Consider the following 17749-nt stretch of genomic DNA (forward strand, 5'->3'; position numbering starts at 1 on the left):
GATGTGAAGCCAGCAACATTTCAGTTTTGCCTTATGGAAATTAAAAATTTGTTTAGCTTGGCCCAATATGCTTGTTTTTTTTTTCACCACTATGGTGGTGTGGTGCTCGGGTGTTGGAAAGCTTTCCACAGTATGGGTGTAAATGACCCAGATTATTTGTTTATTTGATATTTTTCAAACAGTTAAATCCCTGAACGAATTATACCTTATAATATAGATTAGACTCTTATTTTGAAATTCGGAACGGGCAACTTCCGGGAAGGAAGATCGTACTGCTACTGCTTGCCGCAGAAAAGGTTAATGAGAAGGTTATCGTTTTCCATCCATCTTCAAATTAGCATCTAGCTGGAAGGCGAACAGGTATGTTTGTGTGTTGTACTTGTTTGCATTTCGGACAATTTGTAAATATATTACTCGATTATTAATAAGTTTATGAGTGATCTAGCAGGCTGATGCTAGCACCTCCTGTGCCTTTTCTGTGAATTAATTAGCATAACGGAAACGTGGTTATATCAAGTGAATGTTTATTTTGTTTTATGTCATGATTACAGCTCTTACGATGTGCCTATGGTAACTTGTGAATAAATGGGTTGGAATACCCCACCATGGTCCATCCGTAATGATCATTGAGTGCACCGTCTGAATAAAGTCCGGCTGGAATGCTACAATGGGTTCAAAGTGTTTCTAAGTCAAATCAAAATCAAATCAAATCAAATCACTTTTATTGTCACATCACATGTGCAGGTACATTGGTACAGTACATGTGAGTGAAATTCTTGTGTCCGAGCTTCACATGCAACAGAGTTGTGCAAAATACAATAACGTAAACAAGCAAAATACAAGAATGGCTACATCTGAAACTAATAAATATATGTACAATATATAATAGTATATGCATTTCTGGATGTGTATACTAAATATTTTCTACGTGTGTGTGTGTGTGTGTGTACACATATTTTACAAATTAAATAGAGTAAACAATAAATAAAATCTATAAAAATATACAGAGTTGAGACATGTGCAAAACAGTGGCATTACTGTACAGTATGGAGTGCATAATGTTGAAGTTCCAGTAGTGAAGGTGAGGTGTCTATGACGTGTTCAGCAGTCTGATGGCCTGGTGGAAGAAGCTGTCTCTCAGTCTGCTGGTACGGGACCGGATGCTGCAGAACCTCCTTCCTGAGGGAAGTAGTCTGAACAGTTTATGGCTGGGGTGACTGGAGTCCTTGATGATCCTCCCCGCTTTCCTCAGGCAGCGCTTCCTGTAGATGTCTTGGAGGGAGGGAAGCTCACCTCCAATTATCCATTCAGAGCACCGCACTACTCGCTGGAGAGCTTTGCAGTTGTAGGCGGTGCTGTTGCCATACCAGGTGGTGATGCATCCAGTGAGGATGCTCTCAATGGCACAGTGATAGAAGGTCCTGAGGATGCGGGGGTTCATGCCAAATCTTTTCTGTCTCCTGAGAAAGAAGAGGCGCTGCTGCGCCTTCTTCACTGTTTTGTTTATGTGTACTGACCACGTAAGATCCTCAGCCAGATGTACACCAAGGAACCGGAAGCTGCTCACTCTCTCCACAGCAGCGCCGTTGATGGTGATGGGGGTGTGTACTTCTCTGCACCTCCGGAAGTCCACTATCAACTCCTTTGTCTTTGCGACGTTGAGGGTGAGATGGTTGTCTTGACACCAGTGGGTCAGGGCGCTGACCTCCTCCTTGTAGGCCGTCTCATCACCATTGGTGATAAGACCCACCACTATAGTGTTGTCCGCAAACTTCACAATGATGTTGGAGTTGTTAGTGGCCGTGCAGTCGTAGGTGTAGAGTGAATACAGGAGAGGGCTCAGTACACACCCCTGTGGAGCACCAGTGTTCAGTGTGATGGGGGATGAGGTGATGCTGCCCAGTCTGACCACTTGGCGTCTGTCAGACAGGAAGCTAAGGATCCAGCTTTGAGGGAGCTGCTCAGTCCTAGATCCTGCAATTTCCTGTCCAGCTTCGAGGGAACGATGGTATTGAATGCTGAGCTGTAATCTACAAACAGCATTCTCACATACGTGTCTCTCTTCTCCAGGTGTGACAGGGCAGTATGTAGTGTCAGGGCTATGGCATCATCAGTGGACCTGTTGTGGCGGTATGCGAACTGTAGAGGGTCCAGTGAGTCGGGTAGTGCAGAGCAGATGAAGTCCCTGACCAGCTTCTCGAAGCATTTGCTTACGATGGGGGTCAGGGCTACAGGTCGCCAGTCGTTCAGTGAAGAGATGGTGGAGGATTTGGGTACAGGGACGATGGTGGCCATTTTGAAGCAGGCTGGGACTACAGACAGAGAGAGGGAAAGGTTGAAGATGTGTGTGAACACTCCAGCCAGCTGATCCGCGCAGCTTTGCGCGCGTTCACCTTCCTGAAGCACTTCCGCACATCCTCCTCAGACACAGTGTGCGCACTGACGTCATCCGCGGTGCGCACACTGTCCGGTCTCATGGTGTTCGCTGTGTCAAATCTAGCGTAGAATACGTTTAGATCCTCACACAGAGAGGCCGTGGTCTGCGGTGTGCTGGTTTTCCCTCTAAAGTCTGTGATCGTGTTTAGTCCCTGCCACATACTCCGAGGGTTGTCAAACTGTTGCTCCACCCTGTCCCTGTACTCACGTTTGGCTGCTTTGATCGTCTTCCGGAGTTGGTAATGTGCGTGTTTGTTGTCCGATGTGTTCGCGGAAGCAAAGGCGGTGCTCCGTGCCACCAGTGCCGTGCGAACATCTCCGTTAATCCAGGGTTTTTGATTTGGGAAGGATTTAACTGTTCTGGATGGGACGACATCTTCCACGCATTTCCTGATAAATCCGCAGACTGAGTCTGTGTACTCGTCAATGTCCCTAGCAGCCACGTGAAACATTTCCCAGTCCGCGTGATCAAAACAGTCCCGCAGCACAGACTCCGATTGGTTGGTCCAACGGTGCACCGCCCTCCGAGTTGGAGCTTCCTGTTTCAGCTTCTGCCTGTAGGCGGGCAGGAGCAGGATGGAGCGGTGATCTGATTGGCCGAATGGGGCGCGGGGGAGGGCTTTGTACGCATCCCGGAAAGAGGTGTAGCAGTGGTCAAGTAGCCGGTCTCCACGAGTGTTGAAATGGATGTGTTGGTGGAGTTTTGGTGAGACTTTCTTCAGGTTTCCCTTATTAAAGTCCCCTGTCGTGATAAAAGCTGCCTCTGGGTGTGCGGTTTCCTCACTGCTAATCGCGCTGTACAGTTCCCTGAGTGATTCGTCAGTGTCGGCTTGTGGGGGAATGTAAACAGCCGTAATAATCACTGCTGTAAATTCCCTCGGTAGCCAGAATGGCCGGCACTTAATCATCAGGTACTCCAGGTCCGGTGCGCAGAAGGATTTGACCGGGTGCACGTTCGCATAATCACACCAGCTGTTGTTGATCATGAAACATACACCACCGCCTCTGCTTTTCCCAGTAAGATCCTGTGACCTGTCCGCGCGGTGCACAGAGAACCCCGGTAGTTGTATTGCGGAGTCCGGTACCTTGTCCGATAGCCAGGTTTCTGTGAGGCAGATCACGCAGCAGTCCCGCATCTCTCGCTGGAATGAGATCCGTGCCCGAAGCTCGCACAGCTTGTTCTCCAGAGACTGCACATTAGTCAGTAATAAACTGGGTAACGGTGGTCTGTTAGTGCGCCGTCTCAGTCGAACCAGAACGCCAGATCTTCTCCCTCTGCGTCGGCGTTTGCGGCCTCCAGGGCCAGAGAACAAAGGCGTCTCAGGTGAGATGAATGGGGGTCTGCAAACGGAGCGTCCGTGTTGCAAAACTTGAACTCCGGAAAGTTATAAGAAAGACCGTCTTTTATGTCCAGTAAGGTTTGTCGGTCGTACACAAGGAGACATGTGCTACTCGCGAAAAAATGAAGGAAAAGTAAAATTAAACACAGAAAAAAGCTGTTGCATGGGGGAGCTCGCGACGAGGCTGCCATACTCGGCGCCATCTTGAAGTCTGGGACTTCTGAAAGAAAACTGCCAAATTTAGCACCCTGTGAGCCTCATTTGTTTGATAAAATACAGTTATTGTGAGTCAAAGTTATTAACTTGGCATAGGGTTTTTCTTCAACACACCTAAACACTTTTAGCTGCCTAACAGCAGTTACTTTAAACTCAAAAGGTTTAATATGTAAACTTTCACCTTCTGAATGTTAGTATGTACGGTTAATAAATATATCATGAATATGTGGCAACACGAAGGGGAAAATGTGGAAAAGAGTGAGGAAGCAATGATGTCATACACACACGCACTAGAATGCTGGTGTGGCAAGTGGGAGCTTAAAACCTTTTACAATTGTAAGGTGTTGGGAGATTTTGAGTTTTGTGTTATGTTTATTTGTAGCTTCATTTAAAGGAAGAAGAGCTTATGAGTTGTACAACTGCAGGAAAGGGAAGTGAGACATTGTGTGCAGAAAATAAGTGCTGTGACAGCTAAACAGCTACCTCCTGTTTCAACAGATAAGCTAACGGTTTTTCCTTTTAAGGAGTTGTTATTGAATTCTATACATGCCACGCCTATTGTTGTTCGAGTATAAACTAGAGTGATTCCTCTGTGACACACACATAGTGCACACGTTGGTGCAGATCGGATCGTGTCGGGGCATCGCCCATGTACATGTAAAATCTTTGAGTCTGTGTTTCTTGCCTCCTAAGAGTTTTCTCCTCACATAAGGGAAACTGGACAACGCCCAGTCACCTCCACTTTAGCTCTTCAGCTTCCGAGTAAAAGAAAACGAATTATTAATGTATCCAAAACAAAAATCAAATACACACCCTCTGTGGTTAGCACTACTGCAGAAAAACACTGGTTATCTGCAGCTAGAAAAATGGCCTCCTAAAAGTGGTGTAACACAAAAAATGAGAATTTACAAATAAAACGTTGAGAAACCAAATGTACAAACACAAAACAAATTACATTTTCTCTTCTGAGCAGATAACTTCCCAGCGCTTAAACGCTAATCTAAAAACCTAAACCTAAAAAAGCCAGAGGAATGTGCAAAGATCAAACATTCAAACAAGTTAGTTGTGCATAAGACAAAAAGTGACTCAAGCTAATTAATTCCCTGCCAGTTACTGAAATGGGCAGAAGAAAACCTAAACAAAAGAAGATAGTTGGCAAAAAAAAAAAAGACAAAGCACAAAGAACATAAAAAGGCAAAGCAGCAGCACTTCTGTAAAGGTAGCCCAGAGAAGCAGTTGTGGCCCGGCTGTAACAGAGCGTTTTCACTCCCGAGGCGTAACATGTCGACGTTTTGTCACGTCCCGCGGCGTTCCTGAGGAACGCGAAAGGAGACCTTCGGTGTTCTTATGGTACGCGGCGGGTTATGGCTGGAATCCAGTGCAATGACGCTCCGGCGGTAATAGACGTTCCAGCCCTGTATTCCAGTCCTAAACCTAACCTTATCCCTAGCCCTGACCATAACCTTATTCCTGGCTTTAACCAGGACTTTAATGATGTTAAATAGCGTGTTTCTAAGCGATTTGAAGAAAAAGAGCGAACATGTGTAGATTCAGTCCAGACGGTTCTCATATTTCCTCTTTTTTCTGAGGTCGTCATTTAGGAACGTGGTGGGTAGCCGAAAACGTAATATGGTGACGATTTGTCACCTAGCGTAAAATGTTACGCTTTGGGAGTGAGAACGGGTTGGCTGTAAAGCTATATCAGTCGCCCACTACTATATAATGATCCATCCATCCATCCATCTTCATCCGCTTTGTCCGGGGCCGGGTCGCGGGGGCAGCAGCCTAAGCAAAGAGGCCCAGACCTCCCTCTCCCCAGCCACCTCCTCCAGCTTATCCGGGGGAATACCAAGGCGTTCCCAGGCCAGCCGAGAGATATAATCTCTCCAGCGTGTCCTGGGTCTGCCCCGGGGCCTCCTCCCGGTGGGACATGCCTGGAATACCTCACCCAGGAGGCATCCTTGTCAGATGCCCGAACCACCTCAGCTGGCTCCTTTCGATGTGGAGCAGCAGCTGCTCTACTCTGAGCCCCTCCCGGATGGCCGAACTTCTCACCCTATCTCTAAGGGAGAGGCCAGCCACCCTTCGGAGGAAGCTCATTTCTGCCGCTTGTATCCGCGATCTCGTTCTTTCGGTCACTACCCACAGCTCGTGGCCATAGGTGAGGGTAGGGACGTAGATCGACCGGTAAATTGAGAGCTTCGCTTTTACACTCAGCTCCCTCTTCACCACGACGGACCGGTGCAGCGTCCGCAATACTGCAGCTGCAGCCCCAATCCGTCTGTCGATCTCCGGCTCCCTTCTCTATATAATGATGTTGGAGGAAATAATTTATAGCTCTAGGATTGAGAGCAATAAATTAAGTTCAAAATGAAAATTGTTGGATTTGGAGAACCAGATTCAAATATATGTTAATATTAATATTAGTTAGTATCTTTAACTGTCCTCTAATCTTCTGCTTTTTGAAAATTGTGATAATAAATGTTCATACATTTTCAAGTTTCGTATATGAAATAGAAATTTCATTCAAGTTTTGATGTGTTTGAGATATCAAAATTGGTCTATTTTGAGTTTTTGGTGAGTTATCAGCTACTTGAACAAGTGAGCATAAGGTGTGTGTTCCTGAATACTAACAGGTACTGACAATGAAAGGGCAGTCCTGTCATGCAAATAGGTTTTGAAAGGTAAAACTCACATCTCCAGCATATATTTTCCAAACTGTTTGGATCCCCACCACTCTGACGAACTTTTTGGAGTAAATCAACTATGGATCAAATCTTCATCTTCATCCTGCTACTGCTCAGCTTGTCTGCAACTTTTTCCAAGTACGTTTACATTGACCAGAAAATGGATTGGCGTCAAGCTCAAATTTACTGTCAGCAGAATTACACAGACCTGGCCCCTGTCAGTAATGAGAAGGATAATGACAAACTTCAGCAGCTCTCCAGCAATGTCAATGACTTTATCTGGATAGGACTGGTAAGAAATTCCTCAAACCGAAAAGAATGGCTGTGGTCAGGAGGTGGAGCACCAACCTGGTATTTGTGGGAACCAGGTCAGCCTGATGACTATCTTCTGGGTCGTGAAGACTATGGCTGTATGTGGGAAAGCAAGTGGTATGATGCAAGCCTATTATATAAAATAACCTTCTTCTGCTACAGTCCAGCAGTGGTGAAGCAGGAAAAGACTTGGGAGGAAGCTCTGGAGTACTGCAGGGAGCACCATGATGACCTGGCCAGTGTGGCATCTGAAACTGAGATGCTGCTCATTCAGAAAGAGCTGAGCAAACATAACACCACTGAACATGTCTGGACTGGATTGCGCTTTCTGGCTGGGGACTGGCTGTGGGTGGACGGACAGGAGATGGACTATGAGGCCTGGGGTGAAGAAGGAAAACCATCATGTCCACATGCCAAGATAAAGTGTGGAGCCTTACAGGTGACAGGAGGGAACAAGGCTGTTTGGGACGCTCATGACTGTGAGGAGAGACTACATTTTATTTGTTACTGAGCTTTGTAATATTCATTTGAATTTCCTTCTATTTACTTTGGATATTAGATAGTAGTAGATTATTTATCTCATTTGTTTATTTGTATTTTTATGCTTAATGCTTAATTATCTAATTTTTATTGTGGGAGAATGCCAAAGTCACCTGCCAGTAATTTTCAAACAGCACATTTAACCAATGATGTTTCTTTTCTTTTCTGGAAAACAAATATAAAGGTTCAGACTTAGTCTTTTTTTTAAGATTTCTCTCTAGTTTTTGCACCTTTGAATGGCTAAATAAAGAAATAAAGAAATGAAGGTTTTGTGACTTAGAAGTCACTTAAACCAGACTGAGATGGTTTGGCCTTAAACAGGCCATTCATGTACAAAACCTCTCCAATGTGGATGAATTAAAACAATTCTGTAAAGAAGAATGGGTCAGAATTCCTCTACAGTGATGTGAAAGACTCATTGCCAGTTATTCAAATGCTTGATTTTGTTTCTTGCTGTCAAAAGTGATATCAGAATACTTTATTAATCCCTGAGGAAAATATGTGGTTTCCGTTACTTCAAGACAATAAGAACAGTAACTGACTAAACTAAATAAAACAACACAACTTATTGCAAAGTTACTAAATATAAAAAACAGCTCTAATATATACAAAAAGCTCATTTAAATGAGGTGGGCGCTGGACCCTATCCGAGCTACACAGGGCGAAACACCCTGGACAGGTCCCCAGTCTGTCATAGGGTTAACACATAGAAACAGTCAACAATTTGCATTCACATTCACACCTTTGGGCAATTTAGGTTTAACCATTTAACCTAACCCCACTCACTGAATGTCTTTGGCTGTGGGAAGAAACATGTAAAAATATAATACATTTTAAACATATAAGAAAAATTTATATATACAATTAAAATTGTACTGTAAAGTGTAAGGCTGTATTATTTTGTTATTGTAACTATAGAGGATGTGCAGATACTAATTGTGTGCAACTACTGCAGTGTGTACTGAAAACTAGATAGAGGAATTTTATAGCCGCAGGCAGGAATGATTTTCTGTGTGCATTTGTAATGTAATGCACTGAACGTGCTCCTGTGAATAGCCGGAATGTCATGGAGTAGATGGGAGGTATTGTCCAGCATTGTCCTTATTTTGGACAACATCTGCTTCTCTGACACCACCTTAAGGGAGTCCATCTCCATCCACACAACATTATTGGGCTTGCAGATCAGTTTAGTGAGTCTGTTGGCATCTGTGACCTTCAACCTGCTGCCCCAGCATGCAACAGCATAGAGGACGGCACCGGCCACAACAGACTCAGAAAGTCCTGAGCGTTGTCTGACAGATGTTGAAGGACCTCAGCCGCCTCAGAAAACAGAGACCACTCTGGCCCTTCCTGTAAAGTGCAGTGGTGTCTTTAACCAAGTTCAATTTATTGTCTTTGTGTATTTCAAGGTATTCATAGTCCTCCACAATGTCCAATTCGACCACCTGGATTGAAACAGGGGTCACTGGTTTCCTGGTCCTCCTAAAATCCACAATCAATTCTTTGGTCTTTGATACATGTGCACAACAACAATAAATCTACTAACTGGTACAACCACATTTCTTGTTTCACTCAGGGCCAAGTAGGATTTGAAATGCTTCTTTTCTCTTAATAAAAGAACTCATCATTTAAAAAAAATGGATTTTGATATTATTTTCAGGTTGTTTTTGTCTAATATTAAATGTTTTTGATGACATGTAAGTATGATGAATGGGTTAGGGTTAGAAATTAGGATGGGGCAAATACTTTCATTTAACTTTTCATAACATTGTATACAGTCATGGCATCGTTTATCATACCATGTGATACAGTTGTGCACTCTTTCACATGAGGCCTGTGGACTTTTAATTTAGTGGATTTTCAGAAGCAATTAGACCATTTACAGACAAAAACTTAAGCTACAGATTTTCATTTTTCCAGGGTAGTGACTTTTGGGGCTGGGTCGGCTTCCTTAGCGTGACTGCGATTGTATTTTTGTTTATGTATTTTTTGTCAGTATATAAAAGAGTGAAAATAGTGAATGTATAATATGGTCCTGTGCTATGGTTGCTGCAGCTGATGCTTTTTTAAAACCTTTTTGGGAGTTTGCTGTGTCAGTTTTCTCCCACATACTGTAAATCAAACCTAGAAGCAGCAGGTGAGCCATCTCTAAACTGGAGTGAAAAAAGTTATCCCGTGGAGAAACACACCAAAACTTCAATTATTTGCGGTCAGGTGAAGTGGATGTTTTGAACCAACATTTTGAGCAATGTTTCCAAACCTTCTGCAGCATCCGAATAGGAAAGTCAATAAGGAATGAAAGTTTCCAGCTAATACTATATTTAGTGCGTAGTGCAACAAAATTGTTTGGTTTGCAGTACCCAGTAACTGACCAAGTCTCTGCATGTTGTGTATGGCAGGGCACATCCAAAACTAATTCCTCATTTTGTATTCAGGCAGGTGGTTATGTAACAGTGCAAATGCCACATGTGAGGTTTCAGAAACTGCTGGGCTTGACAGGGCTTTGACTGAATTCTTTTTTTAAACTATCCTACTTTATAAACCTCACTGTAAATAGTAAATCTATGTAATAGGAAAATGTAGAACATGTTTTGATAAATGTTATGATTGTAACAAAAGGATAAAAATTAAATTAAAAACAATTATATACAGTCCTCACATTTTGTCACAGACACACAAAAGAAAATACATTAAAAACAGAAAAAGAAGAAAAGGAGATGGAAAGGCAGACAAGGGAAAATACCTTTAAAAATATTACTCTTACAATCTATAATTGTGTTTACAGTACAGGTATATTAATTTCCCCTGTGTGTTTAAAATTAAATTATGGGAACAGTTTGAAGCTATATTATTCTTTAATGGTCTTTTTATGGTTTTTAATTGTCTTTCAAATTCTCATTCATGTGTTGTTTTCCATCATGGTAATGGCATGACAGTATGAATGATGACTTCATTTGGTTCTCTAATGAGAAGAAAGCAATGGTTACACTTTGCTGTATGCAAACTAAAACATTTGTTTGGTGTGCTCACTTCCAATAACCTTTGGCTTTACATCTACCTGTGTTTGCTTTCTAAGTCTTGGTCAAACCTGGAGGAGCGTGATGTATAAAATACAAACAGAAGGAGAGATTTAAAGGATATCAGTTCCACACAAAACTACTTAATAACGTTAGCACGGGACATGCAACATTGCAAAAATTAAGAAAGGCAATCCAATGTATCAAAAGACAAATGTCTAGTATGGTTAAAGAAGAAGCAAAAAGCTGATGGAAATTACAAATTAAATATTCTCACACAACACATGGAGCTATTTCTCTTCAGTCTTCCAGTTTCTTCTATTAACATTGCATTTGTTTTCGAGGAAAGATAATTTCATTATATAAAACAAATTAATTTGTCTTCTTCCTGAATTGTGTGTTCTCTAGCATATCAAGACTATCTCGCCACTCACGCAGCTCGGGTTAACGTAGCTGCCACTGTAGTGGAGACCAGATAGGCAGGCCGTGGGCTGGGTCCCCTCCCACACCCGTTTGCTGATTTACTGCTGGCCACTCCCCCAGTGTCCCTCCCATTGCCCCGCCTCTGTGAGTCCTGGGCCGGTGGAGGTTGACTATCAGGAGGCGGATGTTATATTCTGGTCTCATTCACAACAGACTCCAGAATATCTGTTTCCTACCCAACAGGGGTAAGGTTTATTAACAAGACATGCGACTCAGATTGGCCCTCTGCCATGTAAACAATAACATACAGCCTAACGATCTGGCCCAACACTCGTTACTTGTGTCACACTCTAAAACGTCTGTGCAGCAACACAATCCATTGTGGAACGAATCGTCCTGCAAACAATAATTCACATTATTACATCCCTTCTCTTTTTTTTATTTATTTTTTTTATTTTAAAACATCAGAAGTCCTTGTTTTTTGTTTTGATTTGTCCTTCTTCTTACTGAGGGACAAAACAATATGAAACACTCAAAGAATACAAAAGCATTTCACTATTCAAACATACATTTCTGCAAACTATAGTGAACATCAATTTCCACCGAATACACAACTCTTCCCCTCAAACAATACAGGCTGTCAAGTCCTCATTATGTAACATAGTCCTTGTACCCAAGTGGCTGAACCACGTTTCGGCCTGACCTTGTCCTGACACCCCCTGAAACCTCGTCAGTCTTGATCTGCTGCTCACGAGTTTCTGACTGAGCTGTCACTGAGCTGCTCAGCACCCCAGTGTCTGTCATGGCGTTTTCTTGATCTATCATGCCTGCATGTCTCAGGTGCGTCCGATTCCTCCTCAGGACACTTCCAGAGTCCAACTGCACCTCATAGGACCTCGGGTCAACAGTCCCAATCACCACTCCCCTGCTCCAAGTGGAATGGCGGTCAAAAGGCTGAACTCTGACACTGTTCCCTAGCTTCAAAGAGTCCATGTCTCTTGCTGATCGGTCATAGCACACTTTTTGGTGCTTCTGTTTCATCTCCAACTCCCGCAGGGCTGGAATGACTTTTGTCCTTAGCAGGCTCGTCCTGGTTCAATTTCAATTCAATTCAATTCAATTCAATTTTATTTATATAGCGCCAAATCACAACAAAAGTCGCCTCAAGGCGCTTCATAGATGCAGAGAAAAACCCAACAATCATATGACCCCCTATGAGCAAGCACTTTGGCACTTTGGGAAGGAAAAACTCCCTTTTAACAGGAAGAAACCTCCGGCAGAACCAGGCTCAGGGAGGGGCGGCCATCTGCTGCGACCGGTTGGGGTGAGAGAAGGAAGACAGGATAAAAGACATGCTGTGGAAGAGAGACAGAGGTTAATAACAGATATGATTCAATGCAGAGAGGTCGATTAACACATAGTGAGTGAGAAAGGTCACTGGAAAGGAGAAACTCAATGCATCATGGGAATCCCCCGGCAGCCTACATCTATTGCAGCATAACTAAGGGAGGATCCAGGGTCACCTGGTCCAGCCCTAACTATATGCTTTACCAAAAAGGAAAGTTTTAAGCCTAATCTTGAAAGTAGAGATAGTGTCTGTCTCCCGAATCCAAACTGGAAGCTGGTTCCACAGAAGAGGGGCCTGAAAACTGAAGGCTCTCCCTCCCATTCTACTTTTAAATACTCTAGGAACAACAAGTAGGCCTGCAGAGCGAGAGCGAAGTGCTCTAATGGGGTGATATGGTACTACAAGGTCATTAAGATAAGATGGGGCCTGATTATTTAAGACCTTGTATGTGAGGAGCAGGATTTTGAATTCAATTCTGGATTTAACAGGAAGCCAATGAAGGGAAGCCAAAACAGGAGAAATATGCTCTCTCTTTCTAGTGTTATGACCCAGTGATGTGTTTGTTGGTGTTGTGCCTCCCACCGGAGGATGGTGGCGGTATTTTCCCTTTTTTCTCTCCTAGGAGGTGGACACCTGGGCGTGGCTGCTAGGTATCTGGGTGGAGTCTCTACACACCTTCCGACTGGATAATTGATGGACCACCTCCAGTACTTAACGTCCGGATGACAGTCACCTGGGAGTGCTGTTTGGAACCCCGTTGACTCGGTCACAGAGTTGTGTGTTGTGTCATTGTAGTGCAGGCTGGAGTATTCACGTGTACCTCTAGCCTTGCCATGTAAATAATTGTAAATAAGTTAACCAGTGGCGGTCACTTTTTTTTGTTCCTTTTCTGTATAACTTTCACTGTCGCAGCCTAGTAGGCGTGAGAAGCCGTTTTCTTTTGTTGAACAAGTTTTCTCCTGTTTTTCGTTAGATAGTTAGGTAAGTGACTTGTCTTTTGTTTTGGCTTCTTTTTATTTTGGTGTAGGGAAGATTAGGGATTGTTTTATAGGGAGTTTTGTTTATTGTTTTGGCATTGCTCACTGCTGATGAAAATAAATGGCTGCTTAAATACTTAAAAAAGGTGTCGTTGTTGGGGTTTGTGCGTGGGTGGGAAGTGAGTGGAGCAAACTATTTGTTACGTTTATTTACTTGCCGGGACCAGAACGTAACATATTGGGGGCTCGTCCCTTTGGTGGTTCTTTTTGTGGCTTGTTTTCTTGGTTGGCGGTTTTTTCTTGTGTGGGGGGTGTGTGTTAGGATGGAGTTTAAGTTGGAGGACTTCACTCTGAGCCCGTCTGCGGAGAAGTTGGACAGGTGTAAAAAGGCTGACCTCTTGCTTGTTGCTGAATTCTTTGATGTGACTGTGCCGTTGACTGCGAAGAAGAAAGAGCTTAGGGAGCTCCTGTGTGTCCAGTTGACGGACAGGGGGTTGTTTGGTGAGCCGGGTCCTGCAGGGGGGGTTGAGCTGGGGGCTGTTGCTGGTGTTTCTGCCCCACTGAAAAATCTCCCTTTCCCACCTAGCCCTTCTGTGGAGGAGCTGCAGTTAACGCTGCGCATTAAGGAGGTGGAGCTAAAGAAACAGCAGTTGGAGGTGGACGCTATGCACTTGAGGATCAGGGCTCTGGAGGTAGAGAGGGGAGCCTCTGTGTCTGCCAGCCCTCCTGTACCTCGGTTAGCCCCGCAGTCACCATCCCCGCAGGTACCCTCCCCGGAGTCATCATCCCCGCAGGTACCCTCCCCGGAGTCATCATCCCCGCAGTCGCCATCTCCGCAGCCACCGGCCCCGATGCCAGGTGGTGGCTTTGATGTGAGTAAACACATCAAAATGGTGCCGGCATTTCGGGAAACTGAGGTGGATTCGTATTTCACAGTGTTTGAACGTATCGCAGGTGCGCTGCACTGGCCAAAGGATGTGTGGTCTCTTTTACTCCAATGTAGATTGGTGGGGAAAGCTCAAGAGGTATGCACCGCTCTTTCTCTGGAGGACAGTTTTGACTATGATACGGTGAAGGCTGCTGTCCTACGCGCTTACGAGCTTGTGCCAGAGGCTTACAGGCAGAGATTTAGGGATGGGAAAAAATCCGCCAACCAGACCTATGTGGAGTTTGCCAGAGAAAAGAAAACTCTGTTTGATAAGTGGTGTCATGCTACAGAAGTAAAAACCTTGGAAGACCTGCGTGAGTTGGTGACGTTAGAAGAGTTTAAAAATCAACTACCAGACACTGTGGTAACCTACTTAAACGAACAGAAGGTTACGACTCTCACCGCTGCTGCTATACGGGCTGATGAGTTTGTGTTGACACACAAAGTGGTGTTTTCGGTTCCTGCTCACAGTTTTCCGTCTTCCAGTAGCCCGCCCAGATGGTCTCCAAGGGGCACCCGCCGTGCCATCCCCTCATCCATTGAGAACCGCGTGTGTTTTTTTTGCCATGAGCAGGGACACCTTATTGCGGTTTGCCCTGCTCTGAAGAGAAAAGAAATGACCAGGGAGGGTACATCTCCTTCCCCAATAAACCTTCTACAGACAAACTCTCCTACTTGGGGGGAGGTGATGGCACCCGAAAATGATAAAGTAGATAAGGAGTTTAAGCCGTTTGTGTCAAACGGCTTTGTTTCCTTGATAGGAGAAGATCGGCGGACTCCTGTCAGTATTTTGCGAGACACTGGTGCGAAACAGTCGCTCATTCGTGAGGGGGTCTTACCGTTTTCAGCTCAATCCTGTTGTGGGGCGGATGTGTTAGCCTGGGGAGTTAGGATGTGTGTAATACGGGTTCCTTTACACTTGGTGCAGCTTTCGTCTCAGTTTTTGTCTGGTGAGGTTAAGCTTGGGGTGCGACCCCAGTTACCGGTTGCAGGTATTGACATCATCTTGGGAAACGATCTAGCTGGCGGCACAGTTTTTCCGTCGCCAGAAGTAGTCGATATACCACTTACAGATAACAGTGGTTTCGATCGTGCCACATCAAAGGCTGTTCAAACCGTCGGTGTAAAGACATTTAGGCAGAGGAGAGGTGCGAGTGGATCCCAGCAACAGCAGCAGCAGAATAGGAGGCAGCCCAAGGGGACGAGAAGAACAAATATTCAAACCACAAGGGTCGCTGAAGCCACCATGCAATCAGACCCAAGTAGATTCACTTTTCAGGACAGTCAGCAGCAAAATGCTGAAACCAGGCCACCTGCTAGAAAAAGACAAGGATTCAGAGGTGGACGCCAGTGTTTTGGGGGCGGGTGCAGTGCTCGTGCAGGAGGATGAAAATGGCATTGACCACCCAGTCTGTTTCTTTTCTAGAACATTTCTAAAACAGCAACCAGCGCCTCATGCGTTGGTCCTTACTCCTACAGGATTTCAACATTGAGATCCGATATATAAGAGCTTAGAGAATGTTATGGCTGATGCCCTCTCTAGGTCGTAAATCAAACATCTTTGTGTGGGGTTGGATGTTTGATTTTTTTTGGGTGGGGGAAACTGTTATGACCCAGTGATGTGTTTGTTGGTGTTGTGCCTCCCACCGGAGGATGGTGGCGGTATTTTCCCTTTTTTCTCTCCTAGGAGGTGGACACCTGGGCGTGGCTGCTAGGTATCTGGGTGGAGTCTCTACACACCTTCCGACTGGATAATTGATGGACCACCTCCAGTACTTAACGTCCGGATGACAGTCACCTGGGAGTGCTGTTTGGAACCCCGTTGACTCGGTCACAGAGTTGTGTGTTGTGTCATTGTAGTGCAGGCTGGAGTATTCACGTGTACCTCTAGCCTTGCCATGTAAATAATTGTAAATAAGTTAACCAGTGGCGGTCACTTTTTTTTGTTCCTTTTCTGTATAACTTTCACTGTCGCAGCCTAGTAGGCGTGAGAAGCCGTTTTCTTTTGTTGAACAAGTTTTCTCCTGTTTTTCGTTAGATAGTTAGGTAAGTGACTTGTCTTTTGTTTTGGCTTCTTTTTATTTTGGTGTAGGGAAGATTAGGGATTGTTTTATAGGGAGTTTTGTTTATTGTTTTGGCATTGCTCACTGCTGATGAAAATAAATGGCTGCTTAAATACTTAAAAAAGGTGTCGTTGTTGGGGTTTGTGCGTGGGTGGGAAGTGAGTGGAGCAAACTATTTGTTACGTTTATTTACTTGCCGGGACCAGAACGTAACACTAGTCCCTGTCAGTACTCTTGCTGCAGCATTTTGGATTAGCTGAAGGCTTTTCAGGGAGTTTTTAGGACATCCTGATAATAATGAATTACAGTAGTCCAAGTAGCCCAAGTAATAAATGCATGAACTAGTTTTTCAGCATCACTCTGAGACAAAAATGTTCAAAAATGGACTCCAAGGTTCCTCCCAGTGGAGGCCAAGGTAGTGCCATCCAGAGTAAGAATCTGGTTAGCAGTTGTCACACATGGAAATCAAATGTGTGATAAGGATTCAAACACAAGTGTAACTTATGAATACATGTTCATACTTTTATTCCACAATCAGAGAGAAAGAAAAACAGAGAGAGTGCAGGACAGACAGACAGGTGACAGTCTCAGAACGAGGATTTAGTGTTTGTGTTATTACGAGTGCTAAACAAGAAGAGTTCCCAGATGGTACAGTGGACACATGTGCGACTCCTGTGATTACAGCATCTTTCTTTCAGTTTAACGAGTGAACCATTGTTACACCCCTGAAAACAGGGGGAAAAGAATCACGAGAGTGATTATGACTTGCGTCTCTCATGCAGTAGTTTATTGCAGTGAAAATGAGCAGAAACGTTTCACATTCTGTACTGCTAAATGTCACATGGTGGAAGAAAAACACTAAATAATAAACCGAAATACTAAAGTCCTTACTATACATATACTTGAGCAGGTTTCCTGACAAAATGGCTGACAATTGCGGCGTTTTTAGCTCCTGCAGTTATCTTAATGGCCATTACACAGTACAAAACTGAGGCTCAAAACCGCCACGTATATGTGCACAAAACTGTAATATAATGCTTCTAACGCTTACAACACAATGAAGGATTACCTCTTAAATATCTTAACAGTGTACACATTGGAGATATATCAACTGTTAAACACTTTTACCTGAAAACAGGGGGGAAAGAATCACGAGAGTGATTATGACTTGCGTCTCTCATGCAGTAGTTTATTGCAGTGAGGAGAACATGTGAAAGCCCCCTAGTGGAGAATAGAGACACTACTAATCGATCCCAGAAAAGGCTTACTAGCCGATCACTGATGTATAGATTGTAGTTCTCTTAAGTAACATGAAAGCCATTAATATAATATGAAAAATAATAAACTCTTAACCATTTTCTTACCATATTTACATTATTTTCGTCCTTATATCAACTGATATGAATTAGTATTAATTGAACAGTTTTATATGCAGTAGTCCTTCAACCTGTCACACCATCAG

The 17749-nt window shown here is 44.0% G+C and overlaps 1 protein-coding gene and 1 pseudogene across 1 annotated transcript; both read left to right on the top strand.

The window, feature by feature from the left end:
- The first annotated feature begins 6758 nt into the window (after nucleotides 1-6758).
- Nucleotides 6759-7413, top strand: LOC146641931 (E-selectin-like; annotated as a pseudogene).
- A 5452-nt stretch (nucleotides 7414-12865) lies between these two features.
- On the top strand, nucleotides 12866-16502 carry LOC146641932 (uncharacterized). The gene is made up of 2 exons (XM_085399398.1): nucleotides 12866-14060; nucleotides 14091-16502. The coding sequence occupies exons 1-2, from the start codon at nucleotides 13620-13622 to the stop codon at nucleotides 15612-15614; spliced, it is 1965 nt and encodes a 654-aa protein (XP_085255524.1). The 5' UTR covers nucleotides 12866-13619; the 3' UTR covers nucleotides 15615-16502.
- The last annotated feature ends 1247 nt before the right edge of the window (nucleotides 16503-17749 follow it).

The sequence above is a fragment of the Rhamphochromis longiceps genome, linkage group LG23 (assembly GCF_057381845.1).
Source record: "Rhamphochromis longiceps isolate RC_006_pf linkage group LG23, R_longiceps_female_GT1.1, whole genome shotgun sequence".
Taxonomy (NCBI): domain Eukaryota; kingdom Metazoa; phylum Chordata; class Actinopteri; order Cichliformes; family Cichlidae; genus Rhamphochromis; species Rhamphochromis longiceps.

Bases quoted from the DNA above. Each gene is read 5' to 3' on its own strand.
- LOC146641932 (XM_085399398.1), top strand. From the start codon at position 13,620: ATGGAGTTTAAGTTGGAGGACTTCACTCTGAGCCCGTCTGCGGAGAAG. The intron at 14,061-14,090 runs GTACCCTCCCCG...TCATCCCCGCAG, and splicing joins CGCAGTCACCATCCCCGCAG to GTACCCTCCCCGGAGTCATC.